The following is a 24,846-nucleotide window of genomic DNA, read 5'->3' on the forward strand; positions in this document are numbered from 1 at the left end:
TGTTTACTTTTACAAAGAAGAGAAAATATGGTGATTACACTTTAGAAAAACCTATACGCCAAATATATTATAACAATGGATGAGTTTTACCAACATTATGCATAACATATCTTGAAACAGAAATTTTCTATTTCGCATGACCTAGTGTACATAAAAAATCAAGCACTTGCCTTGGTAAATAACAGGCAGAATCTTCAAATACAAGACACAGGGTTACACTTGGAAACCTACACTTAGTTATGGCTGTGAAGTCTCACTACTAGCATGTCAATGTTGAGAACATATACATAATCCTAAAACGATGGAAAACCTTGTAACTACTAACAGTTTAAAAAAAAGTTAAGCTAGCACTCTATCAATTGAGTCACCCATTGCCTATGCATTAGTTTTTTCAAAAAAGTCTAGCTTTGTTATAATTTGATCAATCCACTTGCCTGTCAATTTAATGATGTTCTGGCTTTCAAGTCGTAGACAAAGACATGATATTGTCAGGTTTGATCTTTGATGTAATACTGTCAACATAGCACATAAAATTAATTTATCTCCATTTCTTAATTCTTTCCCATATCAGACTGTTGTGCAGGTTTTCTTCATTAGGAATGTGATAGTCTAGCGCTAACACACAAGATCACCTTTTAGCAAAGCTTAAAAATTCTCATCCAAAATCATATGGAATCCCATTCAGCAAGCTGATCCCAGGATTTTTTAATAACCCCTTCATCTTCAGACTCGACCTCAATGATTCAGCTTCCTGAAACCTACCAACTGATGCATGCACGTCTGAAAGAAGCACAACTTGGTCGGATCCTTCTGGATCTTGCTCAAATGTCCTGCTCGCTGCAAGTTCTGCAAGCCCTACATTGCCATGAAGAAGACATCCACTAAGCAAAGCTCTCCAAACATTTGGACCTGTTCCATCCAAAAATTTTCTGGCAAACACAATTGCATCAGGCAAGCAGCCTGCTCTTGAAAGCAAGTCAACTACACACCCAGAATGCTCTCGGCTTGGCCTTATTTTATTCTCTTCCAACATTTGATTGAATATCAGTAGACCATTGTCCACTAAACCTGCATGACTGCAAGCACTCAAAATGCTCTGGTAGGTTGCACTATCAGGACCTTCTTCACAACTCCTCATCTCATAGTAGAGAGCAATTGCATGATCTCCATTACCATTGATCCCATACCCATTTATAATTGCATTCCAAGAGATTACATCTCGAAGATAACCCATCTCCTTAAAAACAGTGTGAGCAAGTTCCACAGTCCCACACTTTGAGTATGTTCATATGAAACTGTTCTGAACCGGTCTATGCGAGGAGACACCAGCCTCACAAGCAAAACAGTGGAGCTGCTGGCAGAGTTCTAAAGCAGCAAGTCCACCAGAAGTAGTTAAAGCACTAACCGACATTGTTGGATGAAGGAAAAAGTTTTCCTCTAGTCTAACTTCAACTAAGAGATTCAAAGCCTCTCTTGGGCGTCCATTCTGTGCGTAGCCCAAAATCATAGCTGTCCATGAAACTGAACTCTTTTGAGATGTTTGATCAAAAACAGTTCTAGAAGAATTCAAGTCACCACACCAGGAATACATTGCAATTAGAGAGTTCACAAGAGTGAGCTCAGAACCAAATCCACAAACAACAGCTTGAGCATGGATTTTTCTGCCTCTCTTCAAATCCCCAATGATTGCACAAGCTGAAATGAGATTCATGATAACCACTGTGTCGTGACTGATCCCACCATACCTAATTCTGCTGAAAAGCTCTAGTGCATCAGAGGCATATTCAAGATCAATCAACAAACCTATCATTGTTGTCCAACTGATAACATTTTTGCATTCCATCTCATCAAATATTTTAGCTGCAGCATCTAAATCCAACAAACTTGAGTACATATCAAGAACTGAATTATTGATGGATACATCCAAAACAAGAGGAACTTTAACAATGAAGCCATGAACACATTCACAAAGCCTTTGTGACTCCAAACCAATGCAACCCTTCATAAGAATTAACATCGAAGCGACATTAGGTACCAAACCAAACTTCCGGAACTGGTTAAACAACACAAGGCCCTCTTCAAAGAGTCCATTACGTACAAACCTGGCTACCACTGCATTGCAGGAAATCAAACCCGGGTTCTTCATTCCCTCAAATACTATATATGAATTAATCATACTTCCACATTTAGCATACATATCTAATATAGCCGTACCTACAATCATATCAGACTCTAACCTAGTTTTAACAACCAGGCCATGAATGGATTGTCCAAGCACCAAGCTTTGCAAGCCTGCAGTGCCAACAAGCACCCCAACAATGGTGAAAGAATTCGGAGCCAAACCAGAAATTCGCATATGGGAATATAAATCAATGGATTTTTTGTGGAACCCATATTTAGCATAGCCATGAATCATTATAGAATAGGAGACAACATCTCTGTCAGGCATATTGTCGAACAGGTTCTCTGCATCTTTAATCCTTCTGGATTTCAGATAGTTGCTTAAGAGTTTGGAGTTGTCATATGGGTCAACGCTTGGACAATAACGTTGTGATGTAATGGAAACGTTTTTGAATTGCAGAATAGCAAATGGGATTCTCTTAATCTGCTTTAAGATCATGAATCACGTAGGGTTGTTTTTATTTTTTAGCATGTTTATAAAGAGCTGGATGTTAAAGTTGCTAATAAAATGTTAGTTCAGGCATTGGGCTCATTTGAGACTTCGGCCTGGCCTGGCCTACTATTTTGTCCTACATGTTGGGTGGACCAATTAAGGGCCTCCGCCAGCATTAAGGCACTTTCCAAGCCTCTCACAAAAATTGCGAGACTGAGGACTGAAGTGAAAAAAACTAAAACTAATAAGTAAAAAAATAAAAAATCAAAATTGACCTTCTAACTTTTAATTTTTTTTTCATTTTAGTCCTCTAACTCTCAGTTTTTGCAAGAGACCTCAAAAGTGCCTCTCAAAAAAGAGAGATTTTTGGAGTGCTTTTTAGGGCACCTCTCTTTTTGGGTAACAGGTATAAAGTTGCCACCTTTTTTTTTTATACAAAAAAGCAAAAGAAAAAATACAAATACAAATACATAACTAAATTGTTCCTCTATCATTGATTAAATAAAATACATGTTTGAAAAATTGAAAATTACATGGCTTTGGGTCCTAGTTACAAATAATTACATGACTTTTTGTCATAGTTACAATCTAACCAAAATAAAAACAAAGATAAAGTCTAGGTCTACCTATCCAAAGACACTAAATTCAAAGGCTAAGTTACGGAATGAGAATGTGTTAGGCACCCATTCCGCCTAGACAGAGTCTGGCCTTCTAGACTCTTGTAAACAATGTACTATTTTTATGCATGACATGAATAATATGTTAAACACATGAACAAAATTAAATCACACAAATTTATTTTATGAATGCATCATCTTCTGTGTTAAAAAAAATTAAGATCTATTTTTATTAAAAAAAGATTGATTTTTATTTGTCAAAAATGTCAGATCTGTTTTGTAATTAGAAAATGGTTTTTTGGAGAGAAAAATTCAGATTTGTTTTGGTGATTTAAAATTTTTTTATTTTAGTTTGTAAAAAAAAAAAATCAGGTCTATTTTAACATGAAGAAAAATGGTTTTAAGTTTGTAGAAGATCAGATCTGTTTTGTGATGATAAAAAAAAAAGGTTTTTGATAATAAAAAAAATCAGATCTGTTTTTATATGTTAAAAATATAAATTTTTTTTTTATGAAGAGAATTTCACTCATAACATAAATTTATGCTACATGAATTAAATAAAACAAACAACCATAAGCACAATCATGCATAATCTTCTTCCTTGTTTCAAAATCTGCATATGTTAAAGAAAAATCAGATCTATATCTAAGAAAGATACAAATCAATTTTTAATTTGAGAAAAATTCAGATCTGCATCTAAGGAAGATGCAGATCCATTCTTATTTAAAGAAGAATTTTGGATCTACATCTAAGAAAATGCAGATCTTTTTTTATTTAAAAAAAGGAATTAGTTATATGCAGATCTTTGAAACAAGAAAGAGATTATAAAAAAAATCAAGATCATCTAAGCAATGGTTAACAATTCATATTAGGGAAAAAGGAAAGCATGCATCATCATAAACAAGAAGCATAAAAAAAAAAAGGGTGATTGAAAACAACCTCTTGCATGACTACTCCTTGTTCTTGAGAGGATATTTAGGGTTCAAAGAAATTTATTCAATTATCTTTGAGAGCCTAAAAATGTATGCCTCTCAGAGCACCTAAAGAAGTTTTTGAATTATGAGATCCAGACTCTATTTATAGAGGCTAGAAGACTCTAAAAAATAGCTTCAACACGTAGAACGCAAATCAGGACTCATCCTTCTGCGAAAAGATCGAAAAAGGTGTACCTTATCATCACTCAAAGGGAGTTGGGCCAAAGCCCAAAAGGAGCCAATTCAGCACACCAAAAGTGCCGAATGGTGCTCTTGGATGCCGAACACACTTTCGTGTTCGGGTGCGTTTTGGACTCTCTTTCTAGGGTTTTTTTATCCTATCCTTGTACCTAGACGTGTTTTCATCATTAATCTATGATTTTTATCTCTTTTCTGGATAATTTAGACTTTTTGGAAACAATGATCTTGTAGATAAATACCTTAAAATAAATCTTGATAAGATTCAAATTATCCACAATTTTATTGTTATCCAATCATCCTTTTTATTCCTGTGCATGCATCCCTATTTTAAACACCAATTGTCAACCAATCACAAAAATATTTAATGAATTTTAATTGTTTAAACAATCAGAATTAATTTAAATTAATCATGTGTGGTTGACTCTACTTAGACATAATGCATGTTGACCATGTAAACTTGATTATGCGATATCTTTCGATCCGATGGTTCGATTTGGAAACTAGACACACCGTTGCGGCCGTTAGAATCTCAAGATCATTTTTATGATATGCAATGAATGAATTGATGCATGTAATGCAAAAACAAATTGATGCACGTAATGCGAGAACAAATTGATGCATGTAATGCAATTATGATTTTTAGGGTACATGGATGGTCATTCTAGTCATTCTCTTTAATTAAATCATGAGTGCAAAATCGAGTATCTACAATGCCATTTTGCCAAAATTGGAATTAAAAGAAAATAAGAAAAATCATTTAAATAAAATTTGGATTCCAAAATTAGGATTCGTTCCTTCACTTTCTTTCTTTTTATTTTTTATTTTTTCTCTTGGAACCTGATTGGATTTTAGGGTTTTTTCGATTCCGCCATGGAAGGCAAAGAAATCAAATACATCACAGTTCAACACAACTACAAATCTCAATGGGGAAGAATGAGTTCCTAATGCCAAAAGCAATTGTAAATTGGATCAAAGCGAAGGGGCTCCAGAAGCTCTAATGATACTGCCTAGGGATGGCAATTTTTCCTCGCCCTGCTTGACCCGCCCCTCCCTGCTTCGCCCCATGCGGGTTTTCCTCGCCCCACAAAGGTGATGGGAAAAAATTTTAGACCCGCACCATGGGGCAGGGCGGGGATTACACTTTTTAGACCCACCCCGCCCTATCCTGCGTTAATAAGGATTACGTCGTAATTTTTTCATACTCTAAAAGCCTACTATTTAAAAAAAAATATCATCAGCCTATTTTATTCTACCTAACGTGGTTCTACCTCTCTTTTCTCTCAAGCAAAGTTGGAAATAAGATACCAATTTTAACTCTCTTTTTTTTTTTTGTATTTTCATTCATGATTCATATGTCTTTCTCAACTTACTTTTCATCATTAACATAATATGAGATTTTTGTGTCATACTATGAGATTTTTGTTGTGACATTGTCTTGTTAAACATTTAGATAATATTATTTAGTTTTTGCTAAAAATTAGTTTGATTTGATAGGATAAATTTTTTTATAATTTCAAGTATATTTTTAATATTGAAACATGTCATTTTATTTGAAGAAATGGTAATAGTTATAGGAAAAATTAACAAGTAATAAAGTTTTACGGTGTAGGGCGGGACTTCGTGGGTCTTCGCGGGGCTTTAAGGGGCAGGGATGGGCAAGAAATTTTCCCCGTCATGTGGGGGGGGGGGGGGGGGGGATGGGGCAAAAAAAATCTATACGGGGTGGGGGCGAAGATCCCATCCTTTGGCCCCACCCCGCCCCATTGCCATCCCTAGTACTGCTAGATGTGCCAAAAGCAATGTCGCGATGAGAACAGTTTTAAGTGCCACTGTATGAGCGAGAGCCACCAGCATCAGATGGAGTTTTCGACCAAAACCCGACCCAAATTGTCGAAGGATACTCCGAAGAATTCAAATGCACTTTCTTGGACCACATGAAGCGTAGCCACCGGTTCAGTAGCATCGCCGCCACCGTTGTTTATAACGAGAACATCAACGATTGCCACCATGTCCACGTGAACTCAACGTCGTCATCCCCCTTCACTTCTTTGTTTTGATTTTAGGGGAAGGGGAACGACCCTTAATTTTTATTTTTTTTTTTTTTACAGATTTTTCTTATTTTCTTTTAATTCCAAAATAAATAAATAAAAAGGCAAAACGGTGTTGTTTCAGTACCCGCAATGGCAGCCCCTAACTGAGCTCTAACAGAATCCTGCATTGACAAAAATTAAAAGTTAGAGGACTAAAATGACAAAACTGAAAGTTAAAAGACTGAAATGAAAAAAGTTGAAAGTTAGAGGGTCAGTTTTAAATTTTTGCAAATATATATAGCAAAGGTTAAGTAATGGAGCTATAGAAAGAAAGAAGTTTAAATTATGAATTATATCCTTTTAACTGTATCATGTTTTTAACTTACACTTTAAGGTTTTTCATTTTTATTTTTTATTTATAGTTATTTGAGGACACTTAGGTGGTAGATTAAATGGATTTGAAAGACGTGTAATAAATTTGAAGGTTCCAAGTTCATCCATCATACTATCAATTTTTAAGATTTTCAAGGTGCTTCATGGCTAGTTTATATATATACATATAAAGTTATAAACTGGAACCCGTTATGCAAATATTTAAGTGTCTATATTAGGAACCACTCGACTCATTAGTTTGGATGGTACCTACCCATGTATTAAGTGCATGGAGAAAAGGGAGTGCTTTGGCTTGAGCCATATAGGGCACAACATACTAATATATATATATATATATTGCTATTTAAAAGTCGTACATGGTTGTGAGTTTCAGATAGCTTAACTGGTAAAGTCTTTAATGGTTGTATAAGAGATCTGGGATTCAATCCCCGCCTACACCAAAAAACTGATTGGTGTCTTGGTCTGATGATAAGAGCTATCATCAGGAGTGGACGCCATATGTTAAAACTCTCTAAAGAAAAAAGTCGTACATGACACAGCATACTAATATATATATATATATATATATATATATATATTTCTAACTATTTAAAAAAATATATTTATTTTAGGAGAAATTATTCCATAAAAAACAAGATGATAATCATAAATTAATAACATTATTTCTTTATTTTCTTTATTTACAATTCCATAATTAATAATAGGGATTCGAACTATGATTTTAAAAATTAGAGCAAATTGATCAAAGAATTGAAAAGGGTTTAATTTTCAATTAAACTGGCCAATTCAATTTAATATTTTGAACCTGAGGAGTTGGCTAAGTGATTCCTTAAGCCTCATGATATCCATGAAATCCAAATTTCGAAACCTCTTGTTAGCATTTTGTCGCAACCTTCAGAGGATTCCTCCCCGTAATAACTTGGTGTGTGAGGGGACAAGAGAACTGCATACACTAAAAAAAAAAAAAAAGTCAAATATTTAAAAAGATCCGAATACTCATTTGCCAAAAAAATAAAAAAGAAAAACTTCAAGGTTCTTTTTTTTTTTTGACAACAACTTCAAGGTTCTTTGGTTCTTATCTAATTCTTAAATTCAAAACTTTATATAATTCCTCCTCTCTCTCTCTCTCTCTCTCTCTCTCTCTCTCTCTCTCTCTCTCTCTCTCTCTCTCTCTCTCTCTCTCTCTCTCTCTCTTTTTAAGAAGAACATAATTCCTCCCATCTTTTGATGCCTAATTCCACCTATCTTAAATCTAAGGTTGCGTTTTTTCAGTGGTAAACTAAAATCTGAAAACATTTTACATCCGAGTGTGTGTTTGGCACTACTTGAAAGTATAGTCAAACTGAAAATAGAATTCAGTTTGACTGTAAAATAAACCTCCTAAGCCATAAATTCATTTCAGTTTCCATTTTACCTTCAAATGATTTCCAGGACTCAGAGAGAGAGAGAGAGAGAGAGAGAGAGAGAGAGAGAGCATAAATGGCCGCCCAACCAAGCTCTGGCCAACCCAGATCATGCCGCCCCTATCGCCCAGATCACACCGCCCCACTGCCTAGATCACACGATGGCTAAGCTTTTTTTTTTTTTTTTTTTTTTTCAACTCTTCTTCTCCCTCTTACTCAATGTCACTGATCTGGCCGCCACCGACCACTAGCCCACTCCACTCCACCCCTAAACCGACCCGATCTGGCCACCGTCGTCCTCCATCCACTCCGATCCTTTCTTTCCCGATCTATCTCTCTTTCCCTCAATCTCTCACTCTTTCTTCCTCCTCTCACCGATCTCTCATGTAAATGTTTTTATTTTGATTTTTGGTTGTGTTTAGTGTATATTTTGAAATTTTTTTGTTCTAAAATTTATTTGGTAGCTAAGAAAATGTGAATTTTTTGTATAAGGAAAATAGCATTTTTAGAATGTTACCGAACACCGGAAATCGTTTTCCGGATTTTTCATTGTAAAACCAAACACCCGAATTTCATTTTCTTTACAGAAATTCACTTGCATTCATTTTACCCTCGAAATTCGATTTACATAGAACCAAATGCAGCCTTAGGGGTGTTTGGATTTCATGTTTCCATAACTCATAATTTTGTTTCCATCACCCATAACTCAAAAATGGTGAGACCCATGACTGAGAGGCTTGTTTGGATTTTGTTTCCAGTTATTGTTTCTATCACTCAATTCTCTAATTTTTAAGTGATGCGTTATGAAAATTGAAAACACATTTTAGGTGTTTTCAGTTTCCATAACTCTGGTTTCGATAACATTTTCGTAATTAAAATTACATACTGGGTCCCACGGTCAGAGTCAGCCACAACTTTTGACCCTTTTTTTTTCTTCATTGGGTTCAGTGAGTTTGGTTTCTTCCATCTTCTTTTTTTTCCTTTTCCTTTCACACTAGGTGGCTTATTCTTATTCTTCTTCTTCTTCTTAAGTGATGCATTATGAAAATTGAAAACACATTTTAGGTGTTTTCAATTTCCATAACTCTGGTTTTAATTGTATTTTCGTAATTAAAACTACATACTAGGTCCCACGGTCAGAGTCAGCCGCAAATTTTGACCCCTTTTTTTTTTTCTTTACTAGGTTCGGTGAGTTTGGTTTTTTCATCTTCTTTTTTATCTTTTTCCTTTCACACTAGGTGGCTTATTCTTTTTTTTTTTTTTTTTTCCTTCTTCTTTCACTGGGTTTGGGTTTTTTTTTTTTTTTTTCACTGGGTTTGAGCTCCCTCCGCACCTCTGCCTCCATCTCCCTCTTCTTCCTCTCCCTCCTGTACTCCTCATAGTCATTCGGCCTAGCCGAATTGTACTCCTCGATCACCAACAACGTCACCCCAAACAATGCCGGTTGCACCGAGTCTTCCTGCATCAGCGATGGCATTGTCAAAGCTGCAAACGATGTCACACTCTTCGACAGTGCCGCCAGTGCCGGATTGGGGGTTTTGGCCTTGGTTTGAGATTTGAGAATGGTCTGCGGCGAAGCGAAGACTGAAGAGGACTTGCGGAGAGTTGACAGAGCCATCTTTGCGCTGCTGGACCAGACGGTGGTGTTGTTGGGCTTGTCTTCATCGGTAGAAGAGGGTGGAGAGAGGTCTCCATACAACCCATGTAGAAAAGACCAAAGAGAGAGAGAGAGAGAGAGAGAGAGAGAGTTATTAGGGGTTGTGAGTGAGTCAGACATGGGTCCCACAAAATAGTAAAAATATTTGAGTGATGACAAGTTGAGTGGTGGTGCCAAACAGACTTCGTGTAGGGAGTTGGGGTATTTTAAGTGATGAGTGATGAATGACGAAAATTGAGTGATGAGTAATGAGTGATGAAAAAAAAATACAAATAGGGCCTTAATATCTTTTTGTATTTTGGACCCATTGGCCAGAATCATAACTAAAACGACGTCACTAAGGGTCCGTTCAGTTAGAGGAGTAGAAAAGTGGGAGAATGGAAAATTGTGGGAGAATGGAAAAGTAGGAGGATAGAAAATATTTAGTTTTCCTTCTTATGTGTTCAGTTGGAGGAGTAGAAAAGTGAGATGGTGGAAAACTCTTTTGTTTGGTTGGAGAGAAAAAGGGAATGATAGAAAATGTAATTTATATAAATTGATTTTATTACATAGATGGGAGGGTAATAGGTGGTCATGAATGAGTTGGTGGGAAGGGAGCATTTTTGTAAAAGTTCTACTTTAGCACTTTTCTCCCCACATTTTCCTCCCAATTTAGGAGGAAAAAAAATGTAAGCTCAAAGATAAAACTTTCTTCTAGGTTTTCCATCCTCCCTATTTTCCTTCCCCAACCGAATAGTGGAAAACAATATTTTCTACCTTATTTTCCTCCCTCTATTTTTTATCCTCCCTATTTTCACCCCAAACTAACACATCTTTACCAACCGAATAGTAAAAAACAACATTTTTCATCTTATTTTTCTTCCTCTATTTTTCATTCTCTCTATTTTCACCCAAACGAACACACCCTTAGAGCATCCACATCAGTTACTTCATTTTACACATCCACTTTTATACTAAAAATCCACTTTTTCTATTTTACACATCCAATTTTACAAAACACCCATATCAGTTCATCTATCCTACCACTCTTTTTAATTAAATAATAAATTTTCTTTAATATTTTATTATTTTCCCAACTACCTCATATAATTACCGCGCTCTCTCTCTCCCAACTCAATTCTGATTTTTGCTCTCTCTCTCTCTCTCTCTCTCTCTCTCTCTCTCTCTCTCTCAGACTCTCCCTCTCCCTCTGCCACTCGATCAACTCTCCTTCTCCCTCTCCCTCTCGATCAACTCCCTCTCCGATCACGAGCTCAGATCACGATTCGCGAGTCTGATGACGATCCGCGAGTTCCGATCGACGATCCGCGAGTCCGATCGCGATCCGCGAGACCAATCGCGATCCGCAAGCTCCAATCGCGATCTGCGAGCTCTGATCGGCAATCTGCGAGTCCGATCGCGATCTGCGAGCTTCGATCCGCGGCAAGACCCAGGAGCTTCGACCAATCAAGCACCGATCTGTATTTGTTTGTGTATGTTTGTGTTTTTTTTTTTGTTGAGCAAAGTATATCTCTGTGTATATTCTGTGTTGAGAAAAAGATGAGAGAATGGAGTTTGTTGAGTACGGATTAGAGAGAGAAAAAAAGGAGCGAAGGAGAAAATGATAAAATATTGTACAAACGAGCTATAGTAGCCGTGTGTATTTATATAGTTACTGTAGCTCGTAGATGGTTTTGCACGATTTTACCTAGTTTTAGCTCTATTAATGTAGGAGATTTTTTTCTCAAAATGTGTAAAATTAAAAAAATTTTATATTATACATGACTATCCATCAATTAATGTGAATGCTCTTAATACGAATTGCGGGAGAGAGAATAACAGCATTATTAATTCACAATCAGACAACCTTTTACCTTTGCAAACGAAAAAGAAAAGAGACCTCCACAGTTGTCACGCGGCTCATGCATCACATGCCACGTTTCCCCCCTCTGCAAATAAGATTCCCTCAAATCTTACCGACAACATAGCCATGAATCGTTATAGAATATGAGACAACATCTCTGTCAGGCATATTGTCGAACAGGTTCTCTGCATCTTTAATCCTTCCGGATTTCAGATAGTTGCGTAAGAGTTTGGAGTTGTCATATGGGTCAATGCTTGGTCAATAACGTTGTGATGTAATGGAAAAGTTTTTGAATTGCAGAATAGCAAATGGGACTCTCTTAATCTGCTTTAAGATCATGAATCACGTAGAGTTGTTTTTATTTTTTAGCATGTAAAGAGCTGGATGTTTATTTTTTAGCATGTTCAGGCATTGGGCTCATTCGAGACTTCGGCCTGGCTTAATATTTTGTCCGACATGTTGGGTGGACCAATTAAGGGCCTCCGCCAGTCCAAAGCTCCAAGTCCATTAATGTGTAGACTTGAAGTGAAAAAAATATATATACGAAAATGGTTGAGTGATGGAGCTATAGAAAGAAAGAAGCCTAAATTATAAATTATATCTTTTACCTTTGAGAAATGATATGTTTATAATATTTTTACAATAAATTTTAAATGGCAGATTGTTACAAGTTATTATTAAAGGCTAAAAAGTAATTGTGAGGTGTCGAGGACCCAGGAACCCGAGGACCCGAGGAAGGGAAGGCCGACACGTAGCAAGCAAGAGGAAATAAAGGAATAAGGAAATTCACCTGATAATACTCGAAGATGAGGTAGCATGGGCACTGGTGACATAAGGGACATATTGCAAATATCTGAATGTGGCAGGATAACCTAGAAGATTGCATTAAATGTCTGGCACCAACCGTTCTGGCCGCATTAATTAGAAAATACCAACTTTGTCTGTTGCATTAATGTAGATATGACCTGAACAGTGTGTAACGTAGAGTTAGAGTTTTGTTCAGTTACCGACAGACAGGTGTCGGGGGGAAAAACTTGATAGATGGCAAGGTGTAAGGCTGAGATAATAGGAACGAATGATATAAATAGGGGCTGGAAGATATGGAAGGGGGACTTTTGTTGTTCGACCCTCTCTACCAAATATATTGTATTCGGACCTTTGGTCAAGGAACCAGCAGTGGGATACTTAGCGGGTTTTTGAGTTTTTAGGTCCTTACAGTAATCTTAATGTTAGATTCAAATTTAAACCAATAACAACTAACCACCTATGATTTATTATGAAAATATTGTGGACGTAGCACTTTTATTTAACTTTAGCATGTTTTTAACTTACACTTTAAGGTTTTTTTTTAGTCATATTATTCTTCTATGATACTTAGATAGTAAGCTCAATAAATTTGAAAAACGTGTCATAAATTTAAAAATTTTAAATTTCATCCATCATACTATCAATTCTTATGATTTTTAAGGCGTCTCATGCCTAGTTTATATATAACATATAAAATTATAAATTGGAACCTGTTATGCAAATATCATAGTTTTAAAAACCGGACCGGACCGGCCGGTCCGACTGGTTCAACCGGGAACCGGCCTCAAATCCGGTCCGGTTATGAGGTAAAACCAAAAATAACATTAAAAACGGTGAACAGTTCTGACCGGCCGGTTCAACCTTAAAAACCGAAAAACCGGCCGGTCGAACCGGGAACCGGTCACTTGGCAAAACTGTGCCGTTTTGCCTAAAAAATTAAACCTAATCAATCCTAATTCCTAACCTATCAGATTCATTCAGCTCTCTGCCTCTCTCACTTCTCTTCAGTCGCCTCCAGCCTCCTCAACTCATTCCTCAAGCTCTCAGCCCTGTGATCACGCTCTCCCTCACGCCTTCACCGCTCAGTGCAGCGCCTCGCCCTCGCCCCAGCCCCTCGCTCAGCCCCTCGCGCGCGCGCACACACCCCAGCCCCTCGCCCCCTCGCGCTCGCCCTCTCTCAGCCCCTCGCCCCCTCGCGCACGCCCCAGCCCCAGCCTCTCGCGACCCTCGCGGCCCTCGCGCACACCCAAGCTCCTCGCGCGCGCGCGCCCCGGCCCTCTCCCCTCGCCCCCTCTCCCCGCGCGCGCGCCCGCGCCCCCTCGCCCTCTTGCGCGCGCCCGAGCCCCGGCCCCTCGCGCGCGCCCACGGCCAGCCCCTGCGACCCTCGCGCGCGCCCCGGCCCCTCGCGCGCGCGAGCCCCGGCCAGGCCCGGCCCCGGCCCACCGTGACCCTCGCGCACGCCCCGGCCCCTCGCGCGCACAAGCCCAGCCCCGGCCCCGGCCCCTCGCCCCGGCCCTCGCCACACCCACGATCACTCTCTCTGCCTCCACATATAGTTAAAAATGGGTATGGTAACTAACTAACTATGGTTCAATTTCATTTTTGCCTTTGTTTTTTCATTTCAATTTCCCTTTCTTTCTTTTCATTTTTCTTTTCTTTTTTCACTTAAATTTCTCATTTCCATGCTTCAATTCTTGTTTTCAGGAGAAATTTATGGTTGTGATCGTGGACTACGAAGTACGAAGTGTTGTTCTTTGGGTTTTTTTCAATTCTTGTTTCTTGGGTTTTTTTTTTTCCTCTGACGTGTTGCTCTCTGTGTCTCTGCTTGGGTTCATCAGGTAACATTCTTTCCTTTTGATTTTGCTTTTGATCATGTTGTGGATTCTCTGTATGGTGGGGATTTGTTGTGGATTTGATTTACAGAGATTATTGTTTGCGAAATATTTTTTATAGAGAATTATACGTGTATGTCATTATGTTGATTGTTGTGTTGATGAATTTATTTGTTGGTAAAATAGTTGCTGCAAGTCTGAAATTGTTGAGTGAAATGGAGTCTGCCTCTGTACCATCTAATGAACATGCTTCTACAACCGGGTCTAATGTTAATTCTTCATCTGTGAGAGCAAAATGTGATCCTGCATGGGATCATGTGACTGAAGAGTTGAAAGACGAAAAAAGTAGCTATAGATGTATACATTGTGGGAAAAGTTATAAAGGAGGGGGCATTAATAGGATGAAAAGACATCTAGCTGGAATTAAAGGTGATGTAGCTGCATGTATGGGTGTACCTTATGATGTTAGGTTTCAAATGGTTGAGAATTTGAAGGAAATTTCTAAATCTAAAGAACAAACAAAAAAGGATCAAGAAGCATCTAATTATTCTCCATTAGAGGACTCACCAGAATTTGAAGATGTCCAAGAAATTACTCCTAGAGGTAGGGGTTAAGTAGGGGAAATAGAAGTGGTGGTCCTAGTAATTTTCCATTAAGATCTAATCTTGGCAAGAGAAAGGTTGGTGACATTGGTAATTACTTCACTCCTAGAACAACACCGGGAGCTCAACCTTCTATTAAAAGTGTTCTTGCTGGCAAAGAAAAGAAATTGAGGGTTGATATGGCTGTATCAAGATGGATGTATGATGCTTGCATTCCAATTAATGCTGTAAATTCTAGTTATTATCAACCTATGCTCAATGCTGTAGCTTCTTATGGTCCTGGATATAGAGGCCCAAATTATCATGCCCTTCGAATGCCTTTGTTGAGAGAAGCAAAAAGAGAAGTCCAATTGATTGTTGATTCTTATCGTTCATATTGGGCTGACACTGGTTGTACAATAATGGCTGATGGGTGGACTGATACTAGACATAGAACATTGATTAATTTCCTTGTTTATTGTCCTAAAGGAATTGTTTTTATACGTTCTGTTGATGCTTCTGACTTGGTTAAGGATGCTATTAATTTGAGTAACTTGTTTGATGAAATTGTTAATTGGGTTGGTCCTGCAAATATAGTACATTTGGTTACTGACAATGCTGCAAATTATGTAGTTGCTGGAAGAATTTTGTATGGAAAATATAGGAACATTAGTTGGTCACCTTGTGCAGCACATTGACTAAACTTAATTTTTAAGGAGATTGGGAAGATGGATCATGTAGCTAAACTTGCAAAGCGTGCATCCAAGATCACAGTGTTCATCTATAATCATGTGGCTTTGCAAGCTTGGTTGAGGACTAGAAAAAATTGGACGGAAATTGTGCGTCCAGGGCCAACTAGGTTTGCTACTACTTTCATTGCCTTAGGGAGTCTTAAGGAACATAAGCATGACTTACAAGCATTGGTGACTAGCAAATTTTATGTTGAATCAAGATATGCAAAAGATAAGAAAGCAAAGGCAGTGGTGAAAATCATTCTTGATAATCAATTTTGGAATGATTGTCATGTAATTGTGCATATTATGTCACCATTGATTCGTTTATTACGCATTGTTGATTCTGATGAAAAACTAGCTATGGGTTATGTATATGATGGCATGTATAGAGTAATTGATGGAATAAAAAAAAATTTTAAGGACAAGAAGAGACTATGGGAGCCTTATGTTAATATTATCAAGGATCGTTGGGATAATCAATTCTATAGAGATATTCATGCTGCTGCTTATTGGTTGAATCCTGCATTCCTATATGACTCATCTACTCTTAATAAGAGGCTAGAGACACAATCTGCTGTGACAGATGTGATTGAATCAAAAGTTTCAGTTGGCCGATTGAAGTTGGTGGAGGAATTAAGGCTATTTCGAGAGCGTGAACAAACTTTTGGAACCCAACTTGCTCAAGAATCAGCCAAGACATCTCAGCCGAGTAAGATATCATTTACTTTAGTTAATTATGTTTTAAAGATTATAGCTCTTTTTTATATTTTTGGAATAAGTATGTTTATTGATTCATTGTATCTTTGTTTTGTGTTGTATATGGAACTTAGATGAGTGGTGGAAGTTGTTTGGATCTTGTGCTCCAACTTTACAAAAGTTTGCAATTCGGATCCTTAGCCAAACAGCTGCCTCTTCGAGATGTGAGCGGAATTGGAGTGCTTTTGAACAAATACATAGCAAAAGAAGAAATAGATTGGAGCATCAACGACTTAATGATCTTGTGTATATTCATTATAACTACCGATTGAAAGAAAGGTATATATTATATAATCTCTTTTAATTAACGTTGTTGTGGGAAAATATGAGTGATTCACTAATTTGGTTGAGTAGGTTCTTTGTGATTGTGAAATATAAGTGATTTGGTTATCAATTATTCATTATGTTCATTTTGTGATATAGAGTCAAAAGGAAGAAGTTCAATTTTGATCCTATTGATTATGCAAGTATCGATAAAACTGAATTTTGGCTAGTGGAAGATGAGGAACCTCCATTTCTGGATCATGAAGAGATAGAGAATGCATTATATGAAGAGGGAGCTCATCCAATCGAAGAAGGGTCTTCTAGTCATGTACAAAGAGGTTAGCTTATAACAATTCTTTGCCTAATTGCATATTTTAATTAGACTATTTATGATTTTATGATAAATGATTATTAGAATCGTTATTTCATTTATTGTTCTTTGGTTTTGAAATTTGTATAGATATGGATAATGAAGTGATTGAGGATGATGATGACATCAATTTGGAATCATTTGGTGATGAAGATGATGCTCCTCCCGGATTTAGAGATAAAAATCATCCTATTCGTATTGAAGATGAAGAAAATGAGGATGAGGATGATGATAATGATGCTAGTGGTGGAGCATTTGGTTTACATGATGATATTGATTTCAATTTTCTTCATAACAAATGATGCTTGACTTTTCAAACTTATTACTTATTAGTTGTTTGTTTGAAACTTTAAAACTTATTTGCTATTTGGATGTAATGAACTTATTTGTTATTTGCTATTTGGATGTAAATATAATGACTAAGGAACTTATTTATTTGGTTTTGTTGATAGTTTATTATGTTAAGCATGATTTTTTTGTAATGTTTTATGTTAAATTCTTTAAAAAATGTTATATACTTCTTTAAAAAATTTATTAATTATTTATATAATTTAAATAAATAATAATTAAATTATTTATTACGTCACCGGTTCGACCATCGGTTGGACCCCGGTCCGACCTTAAAATCGGTAATTAGCTGCTTTTCCGGTTCGTTCATCGTACCGGTTTTTAAAACCATGGTGATTCCTAAAGCCTTATGATATTTATGAGACTCTAAATTTGAAACCTTTTGCAGCATTTTGTGTGACCTTCAGAAGATTCTTTCCTATAATAACCTGGTGTGAGTGGAAACAAGAAAATTGCATACACTTAAAAAAAATAGTCAGATACTAAAAAATGTCCAAATACTCAATTGTCAAAAATAAAAAATAAAAACTTCAATGTTCTTTTTTTAATTTTATTTTATTTATAACAACTTCAAGTTTCTTTGGCTCTTATTTAATTCTTAAATTCAAAACTTTATATAATTCCTCCTTTTTTTTTTTTGAGAAGAATATAATTCCTCCAATCTTTAAAGTGTTAAAATATCTTACGCAAAATTAGTATCTTGATCCCATTGGCGAGAATCATAACTAAAAGTCTAAAACAGGCGTCACTACGAAGCGCGGGAGAGAGAATAACAGCTTTATTAATGTACAATCAGACAACCTTTTACCTTTGCCAACAAAAAAGAAACCTCCAGGTCTACGGTTGTCACGCGGCTCATGCACCACATGCCACGTTTCGCTCCTTTGCTAACTAAGATTCCTTCAAATCTTACCGACACGCCCTTTCCATTTTCCTTCAATCGTAAGACTCCTCGAACTTTTATAAATATCCGAACTCTCTCGCTTCCTTTTACAGTCAAACCCCAAAAATCAAACCTTAAAAAAAAAACTCAAATCATGTCTGCTTCAAACCGAAACCAAAACCCAAATCCGCTGTACCCAGAAGTCGTTCTCTCGAACCCAGATGCCAATTCTCCATTTTCATCATCATCATCATCATCTTCTGCTTCTACTATATACCCTTCTGTTGAAACGAAGGAATTAGCGGAGAATCTTTTTCCTGAAGATGACACTGTTTCACATACCCCAACTTTACATTCTTCTGAGAATGTTCTTGTTAGAGTTCCTGGCGTGGTAGTTCATCTCATAGAGAAAGATCAAAGCGTAGAGCTCGCTTGTGGTGAACTTGTCATAGTTGGTCTTAACCAAGGTAACAACACCGTGGCTGTTCTTGCCCGCGTTGGTGATGAAATTCAATGGCCGTTAGCGAAGGATGAAGCGGCTGTGAAGCTTGATGAGTCTCATTACTTCTTTTCTCTTCGTGTTCCCGCAACTGGGTCGTTGGAAAATGATGAAAAGGCCGAAGATTTTGGTGGGAAAGAGTGTGAGATGTTGAATTATGGGTTGACGGTTGCGTCTAAAGGACAAGAGGGTGTTTTGAAGGAATTGGATCAGGTTTTGGAGAGGTATAGTTGTTTTTCTGTGAAGGAAGTTGGGGATGGTGAGGTGTTGGATGGTTTCGTGGCCAGAGAGATGGCTCCGGAGGAGTTGGAGGAGGAGGACAAGAGGGAATTGATGGTGCAGAGCTCGGCAGCGTATTGGACTACATTGGCGCCCAATGTGGAGGACTATAGTGGTAGGGTGGCGAGGTTGATTGCAGCGGGGTCAGGGCAATTGATCAGGGGGATTTTGTGGTGTGGGGATGTGACAGTGGATAGGTTGAATTGGGGGAATGAGTTCTTGAAGAAGAGGATGGGGCCAGGGTCTACTTCAGAGATTAGTCCGGAAACAATGAGGAGGATCGAAAGGTTTGAATTTAATCTCTTAGAAATTGTGTTTTGTGAATAATTGATTTCTTTGGTTGTTATTGTATCTGTGTTGTTTGGCCTTTAATTTTAGTTGGTTAACGTGGTAGATTGGTTTGTATATGTTCATTTTCAGAATACTTGTGATTTTAGCTATAGGTAAGCTTAGGTATATTTTCTTAGGCGTGGCATCTTAGCTTCTCTAATTAAATTTTAGGTACAGCTCATAATAACATTGTTTGTGCTGCATATAGCCTGCATTGGCCAACGCAGCCATGTGTTTGAATTTATTTGGGAAATGTAAGGTACAATACCTAAGAAACTTCTAAGTTTTGCTCTTTTAGCTATCATGACAGAACTCTGCCTATTGTTAGTTTTTTGTTTCATGTAATGTGTAGTTCTGATAGATGTTGGCTGGGGTTTGGACTGTTAATATGGTGAACTTGTTGGGGTTGAGGCCGGTTTAGGGAGGTGGTGAGGTATGTACATGAAAATCCGTTTGCTGCTTGCATTGCCTAACACCTGGTTCAAAACATTGTTGGGATACTTTTGTGTTTTTGGTAAAAGATTTAACCCAGGCATTGCATTTTATTGGACAGTCCTCCATCTCCAGTGAGGACTAATAATAATTGGCAGTGGGGGCCAAGAGTCTTGTGGCTCAATTGATTGGTCTTCTTTATGAAGAGAACTAGGGTTCAAATCTTCCTTACCCCTTGTTATTACAATTCTCAAACAATAATAATAATTGGCAGTGCCAGGGAGATGATAGGTTGAATTTCCATTTAGCTGTTAAAATGGTTACACTCTGCAAACCTTTTTACAGAATGGTTGATTGCCACACTCCTAGAACCAGGTCCCATATTTGTTCAAAGAATATAGGATATAGTTGTTGACTTTTATAAGTCAGTTTAGCTGATTGTGTTGTCTTTGATATAATTCATCCCTTCACCTCCCACCCCTGCTTTTTTATTTATTTATTTATTTACCTTTTACTTGATTATGTAATTTTAATTTGGATAAGTAATGTTATGCTACTTTATGGTTGATCATTTTAGGGTTAAAAAGTTGACAAAGATGACGGAGAAGATGGCTTCTGGAGTCCTTTCTGGGGTTGTCAAAGTCTCAGGATTCTTCACAACCTCAATAGTGAACTCTAAAGTGGGCAAGAAATTTTTTAGCCTCCTCCCTGGAGAGATTATCCTTGCTTCCTTGGATGGATTTAGTAAGTTCATCTAAGATTCTTTATTTATTTGTCAATTGAGGTTTTTTCTTTCCTTTCCCTTATTTTATGTTCAGAGAGAGGCGGGGAGAGGCTTTCTCCCTTTATCATTTGTTTAGACTGATCAACTCTTGGACGCTAAAATGCATTTGCATTCTTCTCAGGTCACTTAGTGTGTGTTTGGTTGGTGTGATTTGTGGGGGATGGAAAATGGAGAGGAGAAAATAGGGGGGATTTTGAATAGTGGGGTTGTTTGGTTTGGGGGACAGGGGAGGGAGGGGGTAGTGATTTTGGTGGGTCTCGGATAATTTCTCCTTGGGCCCACCATTTTGGGGTGTTCTATTTTCTCCCTGAATTGGGGAGAAAAATGGGGGGAGGGAGCTCACCTCCTTCCTAAACGTCTATTTCTTTTTTCCTTTTTTTCAAAGAGTTTTCCATTTCTCCACTTTTTCATACTCCCAACCAAACACAGCCTTAATAGCTACCAAAGCAAGCTGACACTAGGTGAAGCTGCTTGTTTTTACTCTTACTATGTTACTTTAGAAGAGCAAATTTTCAACTCATAGGCAGCTTCTTGGATTTTTTTTTTTCAGACTTCTAGTTTATTGATAGCTACTTATTTAGAAAGTCAAGTATTAGGACTTGCAGCCAAATTTGATGACAATTTGTTCGGCTTGGAACTGTGAAATATAAACTTCCTTTAGATGTAATATAGTTATAATACATTAGATACCTAGTAACTGAAATATAAAAGCATATCTATGGAGGGTTAATTTGGGACTGGAAGTTTTAGAAGACAAAAGGAGGGTCTTGAAAATGGGAACGACCAAAGAATTTGTGATATGGAGCAAGTGTTTCTTTCTTTAAGTGTCTTTGTCCAGTTGTAGAATCTATGGTAGGTTTCATGTTTCTGCCACTCAAGTTTGTGTTATTTATGTATGTATGCAGGCAGGGTCTGTGATGCTGTTGAAGTTGCTGGAAGGAATGTTATGTCAACCACTTCAGTTGTGACTACTGGGCTTGTTTCACAGAGGTAATTATTAATATGAAACAACATCGATGCAACAACTGCATCATCATTGTCATCAAGAATATTTCTATAATCAATATCGGTACAATTCGAGATTGGTAGACAGCGACCTATATCGAAAACCTTATCTTGAGTTGTGCCCCATATACCCTAATTCCATCCAAGATTCTAAGTTCTTGTAACTTGGTTTGGACCTTTTTCTTTTTTGGACAGTAGTTCAATGCAAAACAGGTACAAGTTGGGGAACAGCACAAGCTGTCTCCCATGTTTGGAATGGGACCTGGTTTTGGCCAAGATATAATGTTTGTGCCTGGTTTTCTTTGTTCTCTTTTGAGTATAATTTTTTATCTCTTTTTGAGTATAATTGGAAGCAATGAAAATATTGAAGGTCTTTTTTTTTCATCATTGCAGGTATGGAAAACAAGCAGCACAGGTGACAAGTGAGGGGCTTGATGCTGCAGGACATGTTATTGGTACTGCTTGGGCTGTGTTCAAGATCAGAAAGGCTTTTAACCCAAAGAGCATTCTCAAACCCACAAATCTAGCTAAAGCTGCTGCTGAAACAAATTCTTCTTCACTGAAGTCTAAATATAAGAAGTAATGGCAGGGCCATTGAGTTTTTTTTCCTCTGTATGAATACCAGATATATCTAGAGATACTATAGACACTTCATCTTTATTTTTTTGAGTTAGTATACACTAAGGTTCTTGGTAGCTGTTAGTGATTGTATTAAGTTAAAAAAAAAATCAATGGATGATTTAGTATATAAATAAAGCTTGTCAAATGTTTTCTCTTATTTGGTTTGTTTCACCAAAACATATAGTCCATTTGCATTTGCATTAACCTAGATATCAGGGTATTTAAAAGCTATTTACATGAGTTTGGATTATCTTTTTCTTACTGTTTTTTAAAACTTACTTTTTCTCAGTACAACTTTGCCTTTTTCAACTTTTACCAAATCGACAAATAAGTATTAGGATCCATGCGTGTAGATATGTGTGGTTAGGCCATATTGGAGAAAGGAACAGAGACTTAAGTTATTAAAAGCAAACATGATTTTGAAACTTATATGAAGGGTTGATTCAAATTAGAGTCCCAGCTTTGTGGCCAAGCGCCCTGGCATGGCAACACAGCATATACAAGATTTTTGCCATTAATTATACAGCAAGTGTATAGTGGGGTTTTTGGAAGCTAGTTTTGGTTTATTCCTTACTAGAATCCCAAAAGTAATCTATAAAACTATATAAGAAACTAATGGCCAGATGATATGTCGGAACGGTATTTGATCACGATCGTTGTCATGGATGAATTAACAATATAAATGATCTAATTTTCTGGCCAGATGTATATAAATGAAGTACCTGAATTTCAATGAGAATGATGGAAAAAGAATATGCAAAGGCAATAGCTCCAAGAGCTTGCAAACTCCTCCACATCTTTTCAGTAGCAGTGACTGCTGTTCCTGCTTTTGTTGATGTCCCTATGCTAATACCCATTAGGCTTCCTTTGAATTTCCTTCTGCCAATAACAAAGGTAGCAGTTAGTCATACCTATCTTGGTGACTTGGTTCTATACTTCTATGCAGAAAACAGTTTCAATCTCTATTTCTTTCTTCCTCTCTTTCTTATTTTTCAATGAGTGAGGTTGGTCCCAAGAAAAAAAAAAGGAAAGGGAGATTGAAAACAATGATCTCCGTTTCTAGGCTTTCAATATTGTTAGTTGCTACTACAAACCATGTTCAATGAGTGATGACATATCTAGAAATCACATAGTTAAGTAAATAAATCACATATGATTGGCTTGTTAGGCTTTGTGGAGCCTAGCTGTGTTTGATCTGATTGACGACCCAACTCAACCCGAATAATGTTGCATGATTTTTAATAAGAGATTTTCTGAGGCTTAGTTCATGGAGCGGAAGGTTGGGCCAAATTTTTGGCCTGTTTTGTAGCCCATTGTGAATCCTGTGCACAGAAGGTAGAAAACGCTATTTTGTGATTAAGGTTTGTTGTCCTTTTTGAGAGAAAAAAAGGACTGTAGCTGCCATTTGTATTTTTTTCTGATAATAGTGAAATTCCTGCAACTCTATGGACGGAGGTAAATTACCAAACTACGTAAATACTGTCTGATTGTGTGATTGTTTTTTCTTTAACGTATATTTTTTCTATTTTTATTTCTCAGAAGTTTAGGAGTTTTTTCTACTTTTATTTCTCACAAGTTTAAAAATTCGTGAAAATTCCCATGGCTCAAGTGTGATTTGCATATATCTACAAAGTTTACTACAGATTATCAGTATGTATATACCTGCAACTTTGCCTAAGCCAAGACCAAGACCAACGCTTGAATATGTGAATGACATAATTGCTGCAACTATAGAGAGTCACCATACTTGATCAAAGTCAGGAATCTGACAAAACAACACGTTCATGATTCCAAATGTTATCATGTACCCATTGCTCGACATGTGACACGGATCTTTCCCACCATTCTTATGAAAACAGTTTGATCTCTTTATTGCCCCGACTAAAACACAAACATAAGAGTAAAGGATATTGATTTCTCTCCAAGTACAAATTTTATTTCTCTCTTCTCTCATATAACATGCAAGCTTTTGTTACAAACTAGTAATATTCTATAACACTTCAACCAAAAAAAAAATATGTATATATTCTAAAACAGAATGCAAAACACGAGTTAGTATACTTGGGAAACTCACATTGGATGATATTAGTTTTACCAAGAAGAGATAAGTTGTGAAAGATTGCTTGTAAAATCAAGGTTTCAACAATGGCGGAAGGTAAGGCTCAGAGAGAAAAAGGGAGTGAATTGAGAGACTAAAGAAAAAATGATTAGCAACTATTTCATTGACCGATATTTCACATTACATGTACTATAATATATACAGCTTTCACATATAGATTAATCTAACTACCTAACTAAAGATCCGTAAAGATCGGGAACTGTCAACCTCTAATTACACACGTGATTGACACGTCATCAACTAACAAACTCTGGCTTCTGATCTTTACAGAAGGATATAAGTTCAATTGGCAGTGTCCAAAACATCACCACCGACAATACATATAGATTATTGCTGATGTTTTTACAGCTAGATTTTCCTGACCAAAAACGCAACGTTTATGTTAATGTGAAACGATACCGTTTTGGTTGTATTTGAAAACTAGCCGTTAGCCTTCATCCCCCATCAAAACCTTGGCCACCACAGTGAAC

The 24,846-nt window shown here is 37.1% G+C and overlaps 2 protein-coding genes and 1 pseudogene across 3 annotated transcripts; 1 reads left to right on the top strand and 2 right to left on the bottom strand.

The window, feature by feature from the left end:
• Positions 1-609: 609 nt before the first annotated feature.
• LOC142644654 (pentatricopeptide repeat-containing protein At4g13650-like) lies at positions 610-2,740 on the bottom strand (annotated as a pseudogene).
• Positions 2,741-6,187: 3,447 nt separating this feature from the next.
• LOC142643071 (amino acid permease 5-like) lies at positions 6,188-24,484 on the bottom strand. 2 transcript variants are annotated; one of them, XM_075817610.1, is made up of 4 exons: positions 24,332-24,484; positions 23,920-24,138; positions 22,980-23,136; positions 6,188-6,618 (listed from the first exon to the last, which is right to left on the bottom strand). In XM_075817610.1, exons 2-4 carry the CDS (start codon positions 24,000-24,002, stop codon positions 6,532-6,534), a joined length of 327 nt encoding a protein of 108 aa, XP_075673725.1. In that variant the 5' UTR covers positions 24,003-24,138; positions 24,332-24,484; the 3' UTR covers positions 6,188-6,531. The 2 variants fall into 2 exon arrangements, with proteins under 2 accessions (XP_075673725.1, XP_075673724.1); XM_075817609.1 differs by having other exon boundaries at positions 23,920-24,472.
• On the top strand, positions 18,376-22,412 carry LOC142643070 (protein EARLY-RESPONSIVE TO DEHYDRATION 7, chloroplastic-like). The gene is made up of 4 exons (XM_075817608.1): positions 18,376-19,372; positions 20,425-20,591; positions 21,537-21,621; positions 22,030-22,412. Exons 1-4 carry the CDS (start codon positions 18,462-18,464, stop codon positions 22,217-22,219), a joined length of 1,353 nt encoding a protein of 450 aa, XP_075673723.1. The 5' UTR covers positions 18,376-18,461; the 3' UTR covers positions 22,220-22,412.
• Positions 24,485-24,846: the final 362 nt, after the last annotated feature.

The sequence above is a fragment of the Castanea sativa genome, chromosome 7, assembly GCF_040712315.1.
Source record: "Castanea sativa cultivar Marrone di Chiusa Pesio chromosome 7, ASM4071231v1".
Lineage (NCBI taxonomy): Eukaryota > Viridiplantae > Streptophyta > Magnoliopsida > Fagales > Fagaceae > Castanea > Castanea sativa.

Coding starts and splice junctions, on each gene's coding strand:
- LOC142643070 (XM_075817608.1), top strand. CDS start 18,462: ATGTCTGCTTCAAACCGAAACCAAAACCCAAATCCGCTGTACCCAGAA. Junction 20,592..21,536: donor TGCTTCCTTGGATGGATTTA/GTAAGTTCATCT, acceptor GTATGTATGCAG/GCAGGGTCTGTGATGCTGTT. Junction 21,622..22,029: donor ACTGGGCTTGTTTCACAGAG/GTAATTATTAAT, acceptor TCATCATTGCAG/GTATGGAAAACAAGCAGCAC.
- LOC142643071 (XM_075817610.1), bottom strand. CDS start 24,002: ATGGTGACTCTCTATAGTTGCAGCAATTATGTCATTCACATATTCAAG. Junction 23,137..23,919: donor TGGCTTAGGCAAAGTTGCAG/GTATATACATAC, acceptor TGTTATTGGCAG/AAGGAAATTCAAAGGAAGCC. Junction 6,619..22,979: donor TCATTCTCATTGAAATTCAG/GTACTTCATTTA, acceptor TTGTCAATGCAG/GATTCTGTTAGAGCTCAGTT.